The 20247-nt window shown below is 34.6% G+C and overlaps 3 protein-coding genes across 4 annotated transcripts; 2 read left to right on the top strand and 1 right to left on the bottom strand.

Moving 5' to 3' along the window:
* The first annotated feature begins 6806 nt into the window (after positions 1-6806).
* Positions 6807-8541, top strand: clec-135 (C-type lectin domain-containing protein). The gene is made up of 4 exons (NM_062349.2): positions 6807-6890; positions 6944-7171; positions 7408-7654; positions 8402-8541. The coding sequence occupies exons 1-4, from the start codon at positions 6809-6811 to the stop codon at positions 8496-8498; spliced, it is 654 nt and encodes a 217-aa protein (NP_494750.1). The 5' UTR covers positions 6807-6808; the 3' UTR covers positions 8499-8541.
* A 97-nt stretch (positions 8542-8638) lies between these two features.
* On the top strand, positions 8639-9742 carry C16A11.7 (SH2 domain-containing protein). Its single transcript, NM_062348.4, has 4 exons — positions 8639-8739; positions 8923-9313; positions 9363-9449; positions 9548-9742. Exons 1-4 carry the CDS (start codon positions 8651-8653, stop codon positions 9668-9670), a joined length of 690 nt encoding a protein of 229 aa, NP_494749.2. The 5' UTR covers positions 8639-8650; the 3' UTR covers positions 9671-9742.
* A 270-nt stretch (positions 9743-10012) lies between these two features.
* gpa-11 (Guanine nucleotide-binding protein alpha-11 subunit) lies at positions 10013-18393 on the bottom strand (the record flags this gene model as incomplete). Of its 2 annotated transcripts, NM_001267160.2 has the most annotated exons (9): positions 10013-10126; positions 10179-10776; positions 11084-11126; positions 11242-11370; positions 12087-12563; positions 12726-12859; positions 14120-14221; positions 17182-17280; positions 18256-18382. In NM_001267160.2, the coding sequence occupies 4 exons, from the start codon at positions 12536-12538 to the stop codon at positions 10309-10311; spliced, it is 1092 nt and encodes a 363-aa protein (NP_001254089.1). The 2 variants fall into 2 exon arrangements, with proteins under 2 accessions (NP_001254089.1, NP_001254088.1); NM_001267159.1 differs by lacking the exon at positions 10013-10126 and having other exon boundaries at positions 10309-10776; positions 18256-18393.
* Positions 18394-20247: the final 1854 nt, after the last annotated feature.

Raw genomic sequence — 20247 nt, 5'->3', positions numbered from 1 at the left:
CACAACTGAAAAATCTAGTTTGAACAACACTTCAATTTTTTTTGTTACGAACTTGAGACTATTTTGGAAATTTTTTGAAGCAATTCTCCATTCACCTCCACCTTTAAATTTTTGAAGGTTAGTTCATATCTCAACAAAAAAACATAAAATCTCGTTATTCTTAGTCTCAAAACTTGTTTTCAAGTGTGATTCAGAACACAATGTGCACCACGATGAAAGAGCAAAACATGAGAGATTTGCTTCTTTTTTCGTTTCCTCAATTGTTTTCTTTTTTGTGTTTCTGAGAATAGTTGAAGACACTTTGGAACATGAATTGTTTGAAACTTGATATCTCGATCTTTTGCCATTTAGTTTTCACGGAACTAAAAACATTGGAAAAAAAAAACATTCTCGTGTTTTGATGTGTGTGTGAGTCTGAAAACTATCAGGAAGAATTTCGTATTATTAAAAGAAAAATAATGATGATGATGATGAGACAGGGGAGAAGTGGGGTTTCTTTTAAATTTTGAAACAAAAAATAATAAATTTAATTTCAAAAAAATATAAAGTTTTGTTCCTTGGTTTAAAAAACTATGAATAAGGGAGTTGAGAATTAATTCAATATTTTTTATGTATGTGAATTCAAAATAAAATGAAATAAAAACCTGAAAAAATTTTCTGAGTGGCCACAAAAAATTTTTCAATTAAAAAAAATGTTTGAAAATTATTTTTTTAAAGAGTTCTGCTGAGCCAAATTATTTTTTTTTTTTGAAGTTTTTCTTTTTTTATCTTTGAAAATATTACCGCGAGTATCAACTTTTTTTATAATAACAAAAACAATTTTTATTTAAAAAAGTGGTCTAAAAAATCAGTAACCGTAGAACAAATGAGCACCTTGCAGCATTGCTATGTGGCCGAGAATATAAAAACCTAGGCCATCTTTTTAAAATAGAGAATTCTTGAAAAGAGTTGGCTCTACATGCTTAAAATCACTTTTTTAGAGCTGTTTTAATAAGGAATTTTCAAAAGAGCAAAAAAAAACTCGGCCACCAACTTTTTTCTCGGCCACGTCGCAATCTCACTTTAATGAGCACAATGCACAAGTTCAGAGCAAAAAAAAAATTAAAATCACGTTACTAAAAAAGAAGCTTCAGGAAAATTTATTGAATTTGCTATAAAAATCGACAAACGAAAAACTAGGCCACCAACTTTTTTTTTCTTGGCCTATGTATAGGTAGGTAGGTAGGTAAAACAATATTAATCTACCGAATAATATAACTGCGTGACGTCTAGGAGAAGCTACTTTTTAGAATTTAACTTACATTTTTTGGCGCCGTGGTGGAGGGCACTTTTTGAAAAACTCGGCCACCAATTTTTTCACCGCGGCCACAAAAAAAAAACATTTTCAGGAAAAAAGTTCAAAATTTGAAATAATAAAGTTTTTAAACTAAATATATATTAACAAGATCAAAAACTATTTCCATTAAATAACTATTTTTATTCTTCCTAATTTATACAGACCCCTCCCCCAAAGACATGATCTTTCCCCCATAAAAACAAGAAAGCCGCACAAATAATGAAGATTTCTGAGAATTTCTTTCTCTCTCCCTTAAAAATTTCAACCTCTATCGAGAAAGAAAAAAGAAAATAAAGAGAAAAAAATCTTCATGTTTTGTTCGACCTCCCGCCCCGGTTGTTCACATTTTTGTCTCGTCGACGTTTTTTTTTGTTGAAAAACACCTCAGTCTCCAAAATAAAAAACGGGGAGATATTCATCGACAATAGAAATTCGAAAATTGAAAAAAAAAATATTTAGATTTTCAATAAAAAGGTTCACTTGGAAATTGTTTTGGAACGGAGAAGATTCTTATTTCTACGAAAAATTATTTCAAAATTTAGATTACAGAGCTTAAGCTTCTCTAGAGTAGAAATTGCCAAGTGGCCGTGGAAAAAAAATAGGTGGCCGAGTTTTTCATTTTCACGGTCATGGGGCGAAAGACGGCGGAGCCCGGTAGACGTCGGGCGCTATTTGCCACGTGGCCCACATTTTTCAATCTGAAATTTATGATAAACGGTTCTTAGATTTTAGATTTTTAAATATTTGAAAACTCATGGCCGAGTTTTTGCTAGAAATATATAGGTGGCCGCGAAACAAAAAAAAATTGGCGACCGAGTTTTTTTTGAATCATCAGAAATTAAAAAAATCTCTCAAAACGATTTTTTATTGAACTTTATAAAACAATAATGTATATTTCATCTCTGAAAAATTCGTGTATTTTGAGCGAAAAATACTGGTGGCCGACTTTTCTCATTTCGCTGCCGCGGGGAATTTAGGGAACCATGATGGGTAAGCAGAGGGCCGCGAAAAAATTGGTGACCGAGTTTTTTCTTCTCACGGTCACGTGGAAAAAGCCAACCAGTGGCGGGCAAGTAGAGAGCCGCGAAAAAATTGGTGTCCGAAGGAAAACTCGACCACTGACCAAAATGGGAACATTTTTGTTTTTTCGTGTTAATTTTCAATATTCACATTTTATTCTTGATTTTCAAATTAACTTCCCTACTTCCTTATTATTTCTCACTAGCTCAAAAATTTAAAAACAAAAAAAAACTGAAAATATTTATACATTTAGTCCAGTCTAAATTTCCTTAACAAACAAAACACATGGTTTTTCCCTCAGTTAATAGGTTTTACTTATTCAAAGCTAAAAAAATACTGAAAAAACCAATTTCCGTCAGTCTTAAACCAATTGTTTTTGAAGTTAGAAAAAGTGTCATAGGATTTTATGAATTTCCGTTTTTGAAAAACTTTCAAAAAAAAAACTAAAATGTCTATGGGCCATATAATCAGGAAATGAGAAAAGGATGGGATCCAAGCACTTTGAAAAAAAAAACAATTTGATTTTGTTTGAACGTTTGTTCAATCCGGGGATCTCGATAAAAATTTATCTCGATAAAAATTTATTTTTAAATTGGCGCGCAATTTGCCACTGACCAATCAGCAACGTGTGGTGGGCGTGGCCAACATCGCTGATTGGTTGCTACCAAAGAAGGTTTTTGGTGTAGTATTTTTGAAGTCAGGAAGTATTCTAAATGCATTTGTCCATATCCGTATTAAATTATGACCCAAACAAAGTTTTTCTTCAACTCAATAACTGACAATAAAAAACAAAAGTAAAAATATTGGAGGGTTCCATTATGGGTAAAAATGAAAAGGGAAGAAGAGGAGTTCATTTGAATTTCCAGGATCCTTAAAAAGACAAAAAAAAACGCGAAAAAAAGTGCCAAAGATGTGCGTGTTTTCAGCATAAAAATGAGACGAATAGTGGGAAAAAGAGGAAAAAAGCAAATTATTTTAATAGCAAAATGGAAAAATTGCAAATTTTATGTGCAGAAGACGTTCGCTGCTCCTTTTTATATTAATTGTAAGAAAATTCCAGATTAAAGGAGGCTAAAGGAGGAAACCTGGCAAAAAGTTTTCAAAATTTTTTTCAAAAAAATTTTTAGGCGGTTTAAAATTTGCTTAACTGTTCACAGCTTATTTTGGTTTTTTTTTTGTTTTTTTTTCTTAAAAAATTATTTTTTTTAATTAGCCAATTTTTTTAATCAAAAAATTGCGATTGCAAAAAAAATTCTACAGTTTCAGTTTTTCCATATTAAAATTTGAGTAATTTGTTTTTAAAAAATGCATTTTAATTGCAGAAAATGCATTTTTTTTGTCAGGAAAGTACTTAAAATTACATCTTGCTTTTAAACATTTTCTTTCAAATCAATTTACTATATTTAAAGCGCGTGTCCTTCCGTTAGTAGTTTGTAGTTTGATCTTTGATCTTACAACTCTCTTTTCTGTAGTTGGATAAGATATTTGGTTGGGAGTTGGCCGAGGATAATGTCAAGGTACTGTAATGGTACTGTAGGAGTACTGTAGGATTACGGTAGGGTTACTGTAGTTAGGAAAAATTTGACTTTTAAGCATTTGAAGAGATATTGGGTTGGGAGTTGGTGGAGGATAATGTCAAGGCACTGTAATGGTACTGTAGGAGTACTGTAGGATTACGGCAGGGTTACTGTAGTTAGGAAAAATTTGACTTTTAAGCATTTGAAGAGATATTGGGTTGGGAGTTGGTGGAGGATAATGTCAAGGCGCTGTAATGGTACTGTAGGAGTACTGTGGGATTACGGTAGGGTTACTATAGTTAGGAAAAATTTCAAAATAAAAACTTGAAAACATTTTGGTGGGAATTCAAATTTTAATATTTTGAAAATAATTTGGCGGTAATGGAATTCCCGTGGAATTCACCTTTCGTGGTCATACCCATCGTGGTGAGGAACTTCGTGGTGAGACCTTCCGTGGTGAGACCCTTCGTGGTGAGACCATTCGTGGTGAGGCCCTTCGTGGTGAGACCTTTCGTGATGAGACCCTTCGTGGTGAGACCTTCCGTGGTGAGACCCTTCGTGGTGAGACCATTCGTGGTGAAGCCCTTCGTGGTGAGACCTTTCGTGATGAGACCCTTCGTGGTGAGACCTTCCGTGGTGAGACCCTTCGTGGTGAGACCCATCGTGGTGAGACCTTTCGTGGTGAGACCCTTCGTGGTGAGACCATTCGTGGTGAGACCCTTCGTGGTGAGACCTTTCGTGATGAGACCCTTCGTGGTGAGACCATTCGTGGTGAGACCTTTCGTGGTGAGACCCTTCGTGGTGAGACCTTTCGTGGTAAGGCCCTTCGTGGTGAGACCTTTCGTGATGAGACCCTTCGTGGTGAGACCATTCGTGGTGAGACCTTTCGTGGTGAGACCCTTCGTGGTGAGACCTTTCGTGGTAAGGCCCTTCGTGGTGAGACCTTTCGTGGTGAGGCCCTTCGTGGTGAGACGCATCGTAGTCAGACCCATCGTGGTGAGACCCTTCGTGGTGAGACCCTTCATGGTAAGACCCTTCGTGGTGATACCCTTCGTGGTGAGACTTATCGTGGTGAGACCCATCGTGGTAAGTCCTTTCGTGGTGAGACCCTTCGTGGTGAGACCCGTCGTGGTGAGACTTATCGTGGTGAATATTTTACTCTCTGCCTTCACAGAATATTTTACTCTCTGGCTTCACAGAATATTTTACTCTCTGGCTTCACCGTATATTTTACTCTCTGGCTTCACCGTATATTTTACTCTCTGGCTTCACCGTATATTTTACTCTCTGGCTTCACCGTATATTTTACTCTCTGGCTTCACCGTATATTTTACTCTCTGGCTTCACAGAATATTTTACTCTCTGGCTTCACAGAATATTTTACTCTCTGGCTTCACAGAATATTTTACTCTCTGGCTTCACAGAATATTTTACTCTCTGGCTTCACAGAATATTTTACTCTCTGGCTTCACCGTATATTTTACTCTCTGGCTTCACCGTATATTTTACTCTCTGGCTTCACCGTATATTTTACTCTCTGGCTTCACCGTATATTTTACTCTCTGGCTTCACCGTATATTTTACTCTCTGGCTTCATCGTATATTTTACTCTCTGGCTTCACAGAATATTTTACTCTCTGGCTTCACAGAATATTTTACTCTCTGGCTTCACAGAATATTTTACTCTCTGGCTTCACCGTATGTTTTACTCTCTGGCTTCACCGTATATTTTACTCTCTGGCTTCACCGTATATTTTACTCTCATTAAATAGTAAAATACGCACTAAAAGGTAGGGATGAAAATGTACTATTTCTGTAACTACGTGAAGCTTCTTTTACCTACTGGAATATTGTTAATTTATTCTGAAAGAGCTTAAAATTTACTACAAAGTTTCTGAAAGACATTTCAAAAAAAGTTACTTTGAAGAGATTTATGAATTTTCAAAGTTTCGAAAATCCATCTATTTTTGCCTATAAATGGTAGTTTTCATTAAATAATAAAATACGCACTAAAATGGTAGGGCTGAAAATGTACTATTTCTGAAACTACGTGAAGCTTCTTGTACCTACTGAAATATTGTTAATTTATTCTGAAAGAGCTTAAAATTTACTACAAAGTTTCTGAAAGACATTTCAAAAAAAGTTACTTTGAAGAGATTTATGAATTTTCAAAGTTTCGAAAATCCATCTATTTTTGCCTATAAATGGTAGTTTTCATTAAATAATAAAATACGCACTAAAAGGTAGGGCTGAAAATGTACGTTGAATTTTCATTTCATTTCAGATTAATTAGATGTTAACCTGTAAATTATCGAATGAAAGTTACAGTATTCCAGTGAGCCCCTTGTAAAATTTTGTAAAAATTGAAAAAAAAATTCAATTACAGCACTTTCAAAACAAATATGTATACATAACTGTTTATTTTTTTTTTTGATAAGCCAAGAAGCAGATAAAAAGCTGCAGAAATTGTGTGACATCATAGGTGAGTGACGTCATCAGTCTAAAAATCTAAGTCTGATTCAGGTCTTATTCCCAGAATTTCAACTTTTGGATCTTTAAAAACAGTATAGAAATGCAGAAAAAGGTTCGTTCCCTCTGAAAATAATATAAAAAGTGCCGGAAAGGTGCCGTTTGCCGTGAAAATTTTTCCGGCAAATGGTAACTGTCGGGCATAATCTGGGGCATTTTTCAAGCTTTTCAACAAAATTAAATGTTATTTCCAAATATTATATCAATTTTAAATAAAAAGTTTGAGTTTTCATATTAAAAAATTGTAGCCCAAAGATGTCACTTTCATGCTCTCTACACACCTCTGAAAATTGCTGCTGAAACCGTAGGTGGGTAATAAAACAAAATTTTGCAAGCGGAAACATTAAAGTGCGCTGGATATAAAACCTGTGCAGTTCCGCTCACCCACTTCACATTTCGCCAAGAAATGAAACGGTGGATTCTTTGTTCTGTTCTTCTCTGTTTTTGCATTGTCAATGTAAAAGCTGTATTTAATATTGATAATGATGGTTAGCTTAAAAAATACTTTTTTTTTTGGATTTTCTAACCTACCAAATTGCAGAATCCTGCGAGTCCGAGGAGCAAGAGAAGCAGAAAGTCAAGTGCCCAAAGCATTACAAGGGATACTTCCGTGCTCCAACTGCTACCAACAATATGACAAAGATGTGGTGTCTCCGTGTGGTTACTGTAAATGTTTCAGTGTCAGAAGCGGCTGCTCAGGAAGCTTGTAATAGAGAAGGATCCGTGCTCTCTACTTTTGCCTGTTATGATGAGCAGAAGCATATCGTTAGTGAGTGAAAGTTTAAAAATCCAAAAAGAGTTTTGATTTTTGTTTTGATGCCAGCCATCGACCGACTCGGTAGAAGTATAGTTTTAGGGATCCTGGTGACGTCACAGGTGGCCTAGAAAAACCAAAAATCTGTTGGGGCGGGAACTTCAAAACAGATTAATGCAAAATTTAACTAATTCTTATCAATAGTTATAGATATAATGAAAATACAATTTCCATAAAAATAAAAGTTACAGGACACGCATCAAAATATTTCCGCCGCAACAACATCACTCAAGGAGCCATCTGGCTTGACGGTGTTCGAATTGAGAAGTGCAGAACTCTGAACGTCACCCAACAAATCGCTGCTCCGTGCAATGATAAGACCAAAGTTTTCGATATCACTGATCCAAGAACTGACCCAAAATACGCATGGACTCAATGGTACAGAACTGCTCCGTCATGGGCATATTGGCCACTTCGTGCCGAGGAATACAGTACATAGTGAGTGGGACATGTTGATAGACAGTATAAGTGAAAGTAAAAAAAACTAATCGGCATATTGCCGGAATTGAAAATTTTCAGCAAACCGGCAAACCGGCAATTTGTCTGTTTGCCGAGTTTGCCGGAAAATGGGCAAAGTGTGCTTTTGCACATTGTTTTTTTGGAAATTTCAGAATTTTAATTTTATCAATCGGCAAAATTGTATCTTATGAATGTACCTATATCTATTTTGAAAAGTAACGAAATTCTATGAAAATATCAAAAAAAAAAGAAGAAAAAACGGGAAACAATTTTTTAAAGGCACAGTTTCCAGTGTTTCCGTCTTATAAAAAATCTCTCTAAACATTTCCGGCGAATCTGATATCCAGCAAAAGGCAATTTGCCGATTTGCCAAATTTGTCGACAAAAAATTTGCCGAACGGCAATTGCCGGGCCACCCCTAATCTTACCCACTTTTCAACGTATCCAATAGTGCTTTAAAAAATGTTTTGCATAAAAACTTTGAAAAAATCGTTCTTTTTTTGTTGAATTTTCACTTTGGAGAATGGCCAATCTTTCTTTAAAAAGTTTTTAAAAGACATAATTTTTAAGAATATTTAAACAAAAAATATTTTAAAAATTATAGATTTTCGAACCAATACTCCTATTTACTTTTCAAAAAAGTTGCACGTTCTTCACGCTATTCAGTCAGTTTTTGGCAAATTTTATTTTTCTTAAAAAAACATTTTTTAAATTTAAAATTTATAGTTGTGACATGGCTGTTCCTCCATACTCTTTCGAGAAGGAACTCTCAACTAATTATGGATATGTTTGTGGTCGGCCACCAGTTTTGAGCTTCTACTAACTGTAAATTGTTTGATTTATTTTATTCCGGAAAATAAAATTTCACGTTGAAATAAAAAAAAACCTCTTTATCATTGGATTAAATTTTTTTTAATTTTTAAAGGTTGGCAATTTATTTGAAAAAAGTTCAGTTCTTAGTTTTGTTTTGCGATAATGCGACCGTCCGGGCGAATGGAAAACAAGAAGCAAAGCAAGGGAGCTTCGAGGGGAAGTCGACGCCGATCAATCAATACTTCTAATAGGTAAGTAAGTTTACTCTGAAAGACGGAGAAAAGTTGATATAAACGTAAAAATTATTGATTTTTCCTGGGCACTAAAATTATTGATTTTTTATCGATTTTTGAAAAATGGCAAACATCGACTTTTGCAACAAAAAAACCACAATTTATTGATTTTTCAAAGATTGAAAATTATCGATTTTTCAGCAACACCAGCGCCCGTCACGCATTCAGCCCATGCTCGTATTCGTCAAGTGGCACTGAAATTCGGAAAGTAGCAATCTCTGTCTCATCGAATTCAACAACCGAGCTTCCGTGTGCTCAATCGCCGAACGTTGGATCACGTACCAGTGACAGTCATCAGCTCACTCTTGGATCGGATCTTCGTTCAGAACCCAATAATTTGAATATCGCTGCGACGTTAGCTGAGCCAAATATCGCGGAGCATTTCAAAGGTGTGCTCACCAAGAAGGAAGCGGCAAATTTGACACGTCGGGATGACTTTACGATGTACTATCGTGTCGTAAAGGATCAGGCCAAAGTGGAATTGGAGACTACGATTCCTTTATTCATTTGCTATAGAAACTCGGAGAATAAAGTGAGTTTTAGATCCGAAACATTTTTTTTTAATTTCTGCTTGATTTCAGGTGTTCAGCTTTCGCGTGGAGCAAGTGCTCACTGAGAATAACAGTATGTGGTGGACTGTGATGATTAACAAGCAGCACACTCAAATGGTATCGATAATTTTCGTTTTCAAAAAAAATCAATAGTTTTCATTTTTGAAAAAAAAATCCAATAAATCCCGTTTATCAAAAAAAACACCATTTTTCAGTTTCGTCGCCTATTGGACCTGGTTCGCTGCTATCACTCGTATCGTTTTATCAATCCTGAAACTAGAAGTCAAGAGATGTTCCCAATCTGGAAATATACCAACCAAGCATCGATGAACCCGTGATCACCAGTCGACAATGAAGAACAAAAGGAAATTCAAATCTTTGTTTTTTTGAGAAATAAAGTTTTTAGAGTGAAGTTACGGGGGGATTTTTTGTTGAAAATTTTGAAAACAATGTGATATTTTTTGTAGTTTTTTAGAATCAATTTCCCATTTAGGTTTGATCTACGTATATCTACAAAAAACGCGGGAGAAGAACCGCAGAGTTCTCAACGGATTTAGCATGGACAAGAACGTGCTGACGTCACATTTTTTGGGCGAAAAATTCCCGCATTTTTTGTAGATCAAACCGTAATGGGTCTCTCCTGGCACCACGTGTATTCAGTATCTCGTAAATCGACGCAGTATTATTAAGATTTTATAGGGCAAAAAAAGTTCATTAGTTGGAATAAAATTTGAATAAAAAACATAACAAAAATAATGACGTCATCATAGCGGCAGTTCAAATATCAATTATACCTGAAATTAATCGACATTAATTTTTTAAAATTGAAAAATGTAATATTAGTACCGAAAATGGTAGTATTTCTTTTCCATGCACAAACGAGATCATATTTGTTAGTTATAACTATGTAGGTGTTATCTGAAGTCACATAAAAAGTTAGAAATCACAAGGGGCCATACAAACCATATTCAAACACTCACATAAATCCGACTTTTTCCATCGAAATTTTAAATATCACATCCATACAACTATCGAATACCCGATCAATATTCCGAGTGTCTGTCGCATTGGTTATATGCGTGTACAGAGGCTTCTCGTGTTGAATATCCCCGCTGACAAGCCGTGAGAATCGGTCTGTCACGTACTTACACGCCGGCTCGAATGCATTCACACCTTTGTAATTTTTAAAGCACGTTGTTAGTGGATACTTTCCGATTTTTTCTTTGAAAATATCAATTTTGTTTAAAAATAGAATCATCGCGGTTTTCTTGCTAAAGCACTGATGATTCGCGATTCTTTTGAATAATTCCATTGAATATCGCAATCGATTGGTTTTTGTTGGTGTTCCATCATCTTTTCTATTTTCTTCATCTTCATCATATAAATTATATCCACTTATTGCTGCTATAAATAAGACTCCATTCACATTGTCGAAACAGTGGATCTGAAAAAACTGGCGTTTTCCAACTTGTTTTACTCGATCTAAAAATCTAGATTTCTTGAAAATTCTCAAAAATCTAGTGGAGTTTCTGAAACATTTCATAAGTTTTCAAATTTTCTAGTCGTTTCCTAGAAATCTCCAGAAAGTTCCAAGCCTCTTTTAGATTTTCACAAAAATTTCCAGACGGTTGAAAACTTGTACCAAAGATTCTCGAACTTTTCCGAAGATTTCTTCCAACTTCCCGTTATATTTTTTACATGGAAAATTAGAATTTTCCGCCGAAAAATGTTCCTCAACAATTTTGACTCACCCACTTCCTCTGTTCTGATCGTTGACCACCGACATCCACCATTCTGAAAAAAAACTCTCAATTTTTTTTAATTGAAAATTATTTATTTTGCATTACTCTGAAATCATAAGCAGCTGAATTTCATCAAATTTATTTTTTTTAATTCGTGACAAACATACCTTAAACTTGCTTGTTTAAATGGGAACTCAATTTCCGTAATACCCGTCGTCGGAACTCGTGCTCTTAGAACATCCATCTCTGTTGGCTTGTACTCGTGTGCTGATATTCGATCAATGTCATCCAGAAAACTGAATGGGAAAATTTGAGATTTTGAGAAATTTGAATTTTTGAAAAATTAAATACAGCTATTTCTAATTTTATTTGATTTTTTTCTGATAAGCCACCACAAAAATTAGTACGTTTTTTTCAAAATTTTAGAACAAATTTAAACAAAAATGCACAATTTTCGGTTTTTGAAAACAATTTTTTAAAAGTTTTTTTTTCAAAAATTTCAAAAGTTTTTTATCAAATATTTGGTGTAATTTTTAAAAATCTCTGGCTTTTTTTAACTTTAACAATATTCAAATTAAATGGAAACAATTGACATTTTAAACGTGTTTTCTGCGATTTTATAAAATTTTTTTGTAAAAATCAGCTGAAATTCCAAAATTTCCGATTTTGTACAAACTTGGAGCTTGTTTCAAATTGTATAAGATTGATTTTTCAGAAAGTTGGTAATGTTAATTCTACAAAAATTATTTATAACAGATTTAATTTTTTTGAATATAATTTATATTTTCTCAAAAAAAAATTCCTTCAACCTTCAGGCAGGCCTACCTGCCGCCTATTTTCTGCATTTTTCATTTTACCTACCAGCCACCTACGCCTGTTTACTAGGGGCGCCTTGAAGAAAAGCATACGTGATACATGCTTCAAAACTTTGATTTCAAAAAAAAATTTCAAAACAAAAAAAAACAAATTTCAAAATTTATTTTCAATTTTTCAGCAAATAAATAAAACTCACTAAACCGCAGAATCCAACAATTTGAGTTCATTCTTTCGATTTAAAACCGATTTAATAAACTCTGCATTATACAATTTCGACAACGAATCCGCCAATTCTCGATTCAACTCGACTTCCGACGTACTATACCGAACTTTATATGATTTATAATGATTAAGTGCCCTTCTAATCGAAGGACTATCATCCGGTGGAAAATGAAAAAATTCGGCGGCTTCTAATAATTGATCCATTGATTGCATGATATTACTGTAGATTAAATATCGAAAATTCACGTAATCCAAATCGGAAAACCCGTTCATATGAATTATTTTCATTTGTTTGAATATTGTACTTTTCCCGCATTCTGGACCACCGAGGAGTAGGATTTTCAGCATTTTTTTACTATCAATCTTTTCTTTTTCTAGCTGACGATTTATTAAACTGTTTTTTCTGGCCATATCGGCCGCCGACATTTCGGTGCCGCCGCATACGTTTACCCTGCAAAATGTTGAAATTTAAAAAAAATTCGATTTGAAAAAAAAGTTGCAAGAAAACTTTTACAGAGCCAGTTTTTGTTTTTCAATAACAATTTTCCTTAATTCAAAAAAATCAAATTGTAAAATGTTTCTGGCCTAAGATTTTCTAGGTCATCACACTCACCTATTATTAACCTGTGTCGTAAACGACAGTCGACCACAAAGCAAGAATCCGAGGGTAATGTCTGCAGTTGCGAAGGCACTTGACTCAATATTATGTGTAGAGGAGTGTGGTCCGGGTGTTCCAGCAGCCAGCTTCTGAGAGAATTCGAGCATTTTTTAAAGTTTTTATTTTTATTTTTTTAAAGGGGAAAATCAGGTGTTTCATTTATTAATTATTCAGTGTTGTTTGCAAAATCGTTATCTGAAATTAGGGGAGGCTGGAAAATGTTTAATTTTCGAGGAAAACTAGGTGACATCAGTTTTGAGTTTGTTTCATTAATTGTATTAAATCGATTGGGGGACCGGTTAAAAATCGCTTAAAATTAAAGCCTTTGCCTTGCCTGCCTACATACATCAGCCTACCTACTGCCTCATATGTGCCTGATTACTTTCCTTGTGCGCTTTATGCTTCTCTCGGGATGTAAATCTTATTTATGCCTCCTCACATGCCTGTTATGCCTGCCTACTTGCCTACCTGAAACCTACACCATGTTAAACATTATTCGTACTTTTTGCCTTCCTTGTGACTGCCTTATGTCTGCTTTTTTCGCTGTTTTTAAATTGCCATAAATTTTTTTAAGCATACACATATACCTACCTACCTATCCACCTACCTGCCTACCCACCTACCTACCATCCTACCTACAGCTACAACTAACAGAAATTTGAAAAGTTAATTCGTAAGCTTTTTTCAATCAGAAGCTAAATTAGAAACGTCACAGTTTTGTCAAAATTCGTTTTAAAATTGATTTCCAAAAACGAAAGTCAATACAAAGAATGTTAAGATTCTGCGAAGATTGGACAGTTTCAGTTCTTTGAAAATTTTGAAATTAAAAACTCTATTTTCATAGTTTCTTAGAATCAAATTTTGAACCCAAATTCTTAAACCTTTTGGGATTATACTATACTAAGTGGTAAACATAAGTTTGTAGAGATATGTATTCAGATGTCTAGACATGTTTTTTTTCGGTTTGTTGGAACTATAGGTCAATTACAACATTATTACATATGATGTTTTTTTCATGCGAGCGGAAATAAATGAATGAGCAAAAAAAATGGTTTTTGAACATTTGGTGTCAGTTTTTGTGACCGCGAGAAAACTCGGCCACCTATTTTTTACGATCAGTCTGGTCCCTGGTTTTTAACTCCAAATTTTTCCCTGATTCCGAATATCTCAGTGAAAAAATTTGAAAAAACAACCCTAATTTTATATTTCAGTTGAAAGCCGCTAAAACTCGGCGTTTCGAAAAATCCCTGTGAGAAAAAAAAATTTTTTTTCGATTTTTTCACATAGATATTCCGAATCATGATAAGAATATTTCCCAGTTTTTGCTACTACTCTATTTCTAAACTCACATCTTGCTGTGAAACTGTCCGATTTGTGGAGGACGTTGTGTTGGCGGGGGGAGCAGGACCAGAAGCACCCGGTGTACTACTGTTCAGAGGCGCTAGTATTTTCTGAAAACAAAAAATTGGGGTTAAGCTTGGTTTCTTAACAATATTTAAGTGAAAAGTAGTTTTGAAAAAAAAATTTCCAAAAAAAATTCACAACTTGAAGCTCAAAATTATATTTAAACATTAAAAAAATGTTTTAAATTTGAGAACAAAAAGTGTTCTACATGATATTTACAAACAACGTTTATGAAAACTTTTACGAGTTTTCGAAAGAGTTTGAAAAATAAATTTTTTAGTGAGCAAAGAGCTGCTTTCAAGGGTGCCTACGCCTGCCTCATGCCTACACTCGAGCCTACGTAGATGAGCAGGTATAAGATAGGCCATCTAAGGCAGCAGATATGAGGTAGGCATGTGAGTCAGCAGGTATAAGGCAGGAATAAGACAGACTTGTAGATCAGAAGGCATAATGTAGGCATGAAGAATGCACGCAGGTCAGCAGACATCAGGAAGGCATAAAGCATGCAAGTAGGTCGGCAGGTATAAAACAGGCATAAGACAGGCACGTAGGTATGCAGGCGCGCCTATCCAATAACAAAAACGATCACTGACAATAAGCATAAAATCTAAAACCCAGCAACGCAGAAAATTGTGCGTGATGACTAAAAGGTAGAGCAGGCAGGTGAAAGATGAGGGAATGGAGGTACACATTCAGAGAAAGTGCTCAAAACTTTGCATATATGTAAGCTCATTCTGTCATATAATGTAATTTTGAAATCACGTTATCTTTTCTCTGACGAGAAATGTCATGAAAATGAGAAAACTAACATTTTGTTGAAAAGGTGAACATTTGTGGGTGGGCAGATTATTCGGAAATTAAAAAAGGGTTTTTTGTCGTTTTTTTTTTTTTGGAAATTAAAAAAGGGTTTTTTTTAATGATTATTAAAAATATTATCATTCATAATATTTTCAAGGGGGAAATTAATACGAGGCGATATTTTTCAACAAAAAAAATGTTGTAATTCAGCAATGCAAGCTAGAGAACGCAACTAGAAAACTATATCGTCAGGTTAAAAAAATATGTAAAAAATGCCTGCCTGGAAGGTAGGTAGGTGGGTAGGTAGGTAAGTAGGTAAGTAGGCAGATAGGTAGGCAGGTAGGTAGGTGAACTTTTAAAAAGATGTTGGGCAATATGCATATTAGCAACCAACCTGTATCTATAAAGTTTACATTTTTTGACTGATTTTATTCGGAAATCGTCTAAATGTTTATTTTTAAAATGTTACCAAAAAGTTTATAAAATCAAAAAAAAACTAAACTCCCGAAATCTTTTTTGATTAAAACCCCGAAACAAACAAACTCTGAGAATGCCAAAATTAGAGAAAACATTTAAGTTCCGAGTTCCGAAGCTGGACAGCGGCTAGGCAGAAAGACGTCAAACTCTGAACATATTCTGGTAAAATATAAAGTTGAATGACGGGAAAATGTTAGGCTACGAACTATTTTGAAATTTTCTGAAAAACTGAAAGAACCACCTTCTAATGAGCATTTGTATGCTTCAGTAAATTTCATGTGGTGACTCATATTTCGCTTGAAAAAGGGTTAACTATTTGGAAAATTCGTTCAAGATGTTCTGAAGATTAAGGACCCCATGGTAGGCAAGCAAGTTTTCATGCCTACCTTCGCCTGTTTTCGAATTTTGTTCCTAGCTTCACCTATCACCGTGAAAAGCATAAGATGGATCTAAAAATCAAAAAGAGCAGTAATAATCACAGATCTGCTTTGAAAATTAGCACCTTCGAAAAAAACTTAAAACTTCCAAAAGTTTGTGTCTATAACTTCCAAAATCTCACGTTTGATCAGAAGAGGGTTTGGTGTTTTTTCGAAGGTTCTTTTTTTGAAAATCTACAAATTGTGATATCTGATTTTTGGTTAAACTTTGGAATAGGGCTTCTGGCGGGATTGGCTGATTTGTACTTGCTTGCCTGCATGCCTGCCTACTGCCTATAATATGCATACTAATATTATTGTTATGGTCGTAACAGGAAATAGGTAAATCCCTCTGCAAAATTTAAAAATTTGCAAAAAAGGTTTGAAAACATCCGGAGAGTTCAGTTTTGAACTAAAAAACATTTTGAAAATCTAGTTACCGTTTTGAAAAGTGCTAGAAAATATTAATGACATAAAAATATCATTTTGTCATAGCAACGGCTCGTTGTGACTACTTTTTAGTAAAACTTTCCTACTTTCTATCAAACTTCACCTGCTAAAGTTTTTAAACTTTTTTTTATTTTCCTAGAATTAATTAGACCTCTAGTTTTAATAGAGATTTTAATTCTTGGTTTTCTAGGGACAAACAAAAACTTTTCAGAAACTCTGCAGTAAAAATCAGGCAATTCTGGGGCTTAGGTTTAGGCTTAGATTTAGGCTTAAGCTTAGTCTTAGGCTTAGGCTTAGGCTTTGGCTGAGGCTTAGGCTTAGGGTTGGTCTCAGGCGTAGGCTTAGGCTAAGGTTTATGTTCTCAGACGGGAGAATATATGTATGAAATCTATATAGCAAGTTAATAAAGTAAAAAAATATTTTCTCACGCTCGATTGGATTTTTGGGTGGCAATTTTGTTTCTATGTTTCGTGTCTCTCACACTTACCTGCATATCTACATACCTCCATGATAAATCGGAAATTATCAGAATTTTCTCTTTTTTTCTTCGGCTAATAAGTTATAAAACACGTGCACATGCATACGAAATTGATTTAGTGACGTCACGAAGAGGTGGTGTTAGAGGGGGTTACTGGGATATGATGTATCACTGCGGACATGGTGCATTATATTTGACGAAAATTCTATGTACGCAGTTTGTTTACCGTAAACCAGGACGCTTGTTCTCAAAAACGGGCGGTTCAGTTTTTGTAAAATTAAATGACAGTATACAGAAAACTGGGTTGCGCCCGGTGTTCGGTAGAGCGCATTTGCACACGAGCTGTTTGACGCGCCAAATTCGAATTTCTAATTGGAAGTTTACTCACATTCCGAAAGCATCCACAATCGTAGCACGTCCTTGGTGGTGTTAAATCTCGCTTTGGGGGCATCGGTGGAGGTACGGAAGGTGCTCGCGGAGTAGGATTCTGAGAAGAACTCATGCGGTTAAAGGGTCTACATGCGATAGAATTTAATGTGTGAGTTATTGTTAATTGGGGAAAAATAGTGAACTATATTAGACTTGGGAATAAAAATTTTAGGATCTTATGTTAGAATATATTATTAATGTCTGTCACGTACTTGATGCAACATATCTTACGCGCGATTTTTCATAGATCAACGGTTAACAATACCTTTTTGCAAAATGGTGCAACTTTCCATTTAAACTCGCTCCCTTGGGTCTTGGAACGAGTGAAACTTTTCAGCTACCGTACCTTTTTTTCTGAAATTTTCAGCATCTAAACCTCAATGAAGACAAAGCTTTTATCTTTGTAAAAAATCTAAAAATCAGTAAAAAGCGAAAAAAAAATCGGAAAAAATAGCTGGAGTACTGTAGCAGAAAAGTTTTGGTCGTACCAGGACCAAACACCCAATTTTTTATTTTTCATAATAAATATAAAAATTTATGAAAAAAAACTTCTTAAAAAATTCGCTAAAATTCTGGCTATGGGTCTTACCACGACCGAAACATTTTAGCTACAGTAACCGCGACTATAGTAATCCTTTGTTCAAGTTTTCGAAAATCTTTTAAGGTAAAGTACGTAAAAATTTTGCCCGTGCCAAGACCCAAAGCTGAATTTTTCTGAAATATTATGGTTTGTGTTGTACATTTATTTTCTGATGAGTACATAAATTTGATTGGAGCAAGTTACGGGGTACTGTTGCTGAAATGTTACGCTCGTGCCATGAGCCAAAACTACAAAAAAACACATTTATGTTTAAAATCCCTCATTCTGACTCATCATTTTAGGAATTTCAAAACTTTTTTCGACACAACAAACAGGTGAAAACTCAACCTCGTGTATGTAGTCCTGAATTTGCGTCAATTTAAATTATTTACATGAGACCTTAGGACATGTTTGCGTCAACAAAAAAAAAAGTCTAAAAATAAAAAGACAAACCGTCAGCGGCGGAGGAGGTCGAGGTTCATTTGAATCTGTCGTAGTTTCCAGGGGTCCATTATCTGTTGTACTTGCCTCCATTGCTGATGAATTTATTGTATCCCCTGATGATGAATCATCTCGTTCTATTCGAGGCATTTTTGGCTGAAAATGGAGAAGTTTCAGGGGGATATATGTATGAGGTTACAAATTTTTTTTTAACTTGAAAAAAAAACTCACTAAAACATTTTTGGATATTAAAGTATAACCAAAAAGAAAACGCAAATTTCAGTGAAAATTCAAAAAATTTCGGTAAAACCAAAAGCAATTTTTTTAGCAATTTTATCAATTTCGGAGTTTTCCAAAAAAGAGCCTAAATTTCGAGGGTATTTTTCCTACTACAACCTTTGTTTAGAATTAGCAAAAAAACTTGCGGAAAAAAATTTTTTAGAGCAGTTTTACGGGGCGGTAAAAAATGCTCTGAAAAAAACAATTTGAGATCGAAATTTTGGGGGTTTTTTAATTTTTTTAGAATTCTCAGAACTTGAATTTCTGAGTTTTCCCAAATTTCGTGGCCGAGAATTAAAACATAAAAATAAAAATTAGGCCACTCGAAAAAAAGAAACCTCGGCCACCATTTTTACGCAGCCACCGAAACATATTTCTGTAAAATTCGAAAAAAAATCTTGTGAGAGACATTTAGTTTTTTTTCGCAAATATACTCTTTCGAGCACCTGAGCTGAGCTCATTAGAGTGTGTCAGAGCTCAATGAAACAAGTTTCGATTTTTTCGGCGAAAATTGATTTTTTTTTTCCAATTTTTTATTCAAAAAAGTCATTCGAAAATTCACAAAGAAAACTGGAAGTTTTGAGAAAAAGGGGAGAAAAATTTGAAAATCTGTGAAAAAAATGAAAAAAGGCAAAAAAAGCAGATGAAAATTAGAAGCATGTGAGAAGAGGACAACTTTTTTTTCTGACTTCTTTTCATCCAATATATAATAATATAATATTACCTACTTGCGAAATAGTGCAATATTTCAGTTATAATTACCATCTTGGCTCCTCACACGAGCGAAAATTTTCAGGTACAGTAGTTCTCAGTTCGAAAAATATTCAAATATTCAAATTTTACCAGTAAAAAAGTGGAAAAAAAAATTAAATAAACTCGTGGAAATGCAAAAAAATAAATACATTTTGGGGGTACTGTAGCTAAAAAAGTTTTGGTCGTGCCAGGACCCAAAAAAATAGTTTTTTGGAATTTTTAATTGAGACTGGCCGCATTTTCTCTTTTCAAGGTCACACAGCAAGTGGCCTCGAGAACTTTTTAAAACTTTTTGCGAAAAAATGCTTTCTTGTGGAAAAGTTCTACTTTTTTTTTTAGTAAATTTCGCAATTTTCTCAATAGAGCACTTTTTTTTCGCTGTGAGACCCAAAATTACAAGAAAACGCAACAAAAAACGGCATAACTCATAGCTTAAAATTCATCTAAAACAGAGGGTTTTGAGAGACGAAGAGCGGGTGGGGAAGGGGGTTGGCTATAATTATATGAGCCACCTAACAATTTTCCAGAGCACCAAATAACCGCAATTAAGTACGTGTGTGTGCTGTATCTTTAGTATTAGAGAGGGGGAGAGAAGAATTTCGCCATAAAAAGAGAAAATTCGGTCTTTTTGGGTCCTGCCACGAGCGAAATTGTTCAGCTACCGTACCCATTTTGCTCAATTATTCTAGTATTTTCCCTTTTTTTTTGTGATTCAAATTTATTTATTGTTGTGATTAATCAGTGAAAAAGTAGAAAAAATTCGAAAAAAAAAATAAAATCTCAGGGGTACTGTAACTGAAAAGTTTCGCTCGTACCAGGGCCCATTTTTCGACGAATTTTTTGAAAATCCAGTTTTTTGTTTTGAAAACTTTCCGATTTCGAAACAAATTTCACAATAATTTTGAAATTTTCGCAGTAGAGCGCAAAAAAACTGGCTTTGGGTCCTGGCACGAACAAAACTTTCCAGGTACA

Source organism: Caenorhabditis elegans, chromosome II (genome assembly GCF_000002985.6).
Source record: "Caenorhabditis elegans chromosome II".
Classification (NCBI taxonomy): domain Eukaryota; kingdom Metazoa; phylum Nematoda; class Chromadorea; order Rhabditida; family Rhabditidae; genus Caenorhabditis; species Caenorhabditis elegans.
This window is presented reverse-complemented; position numbering and strand designations above follow the sequence as displayed.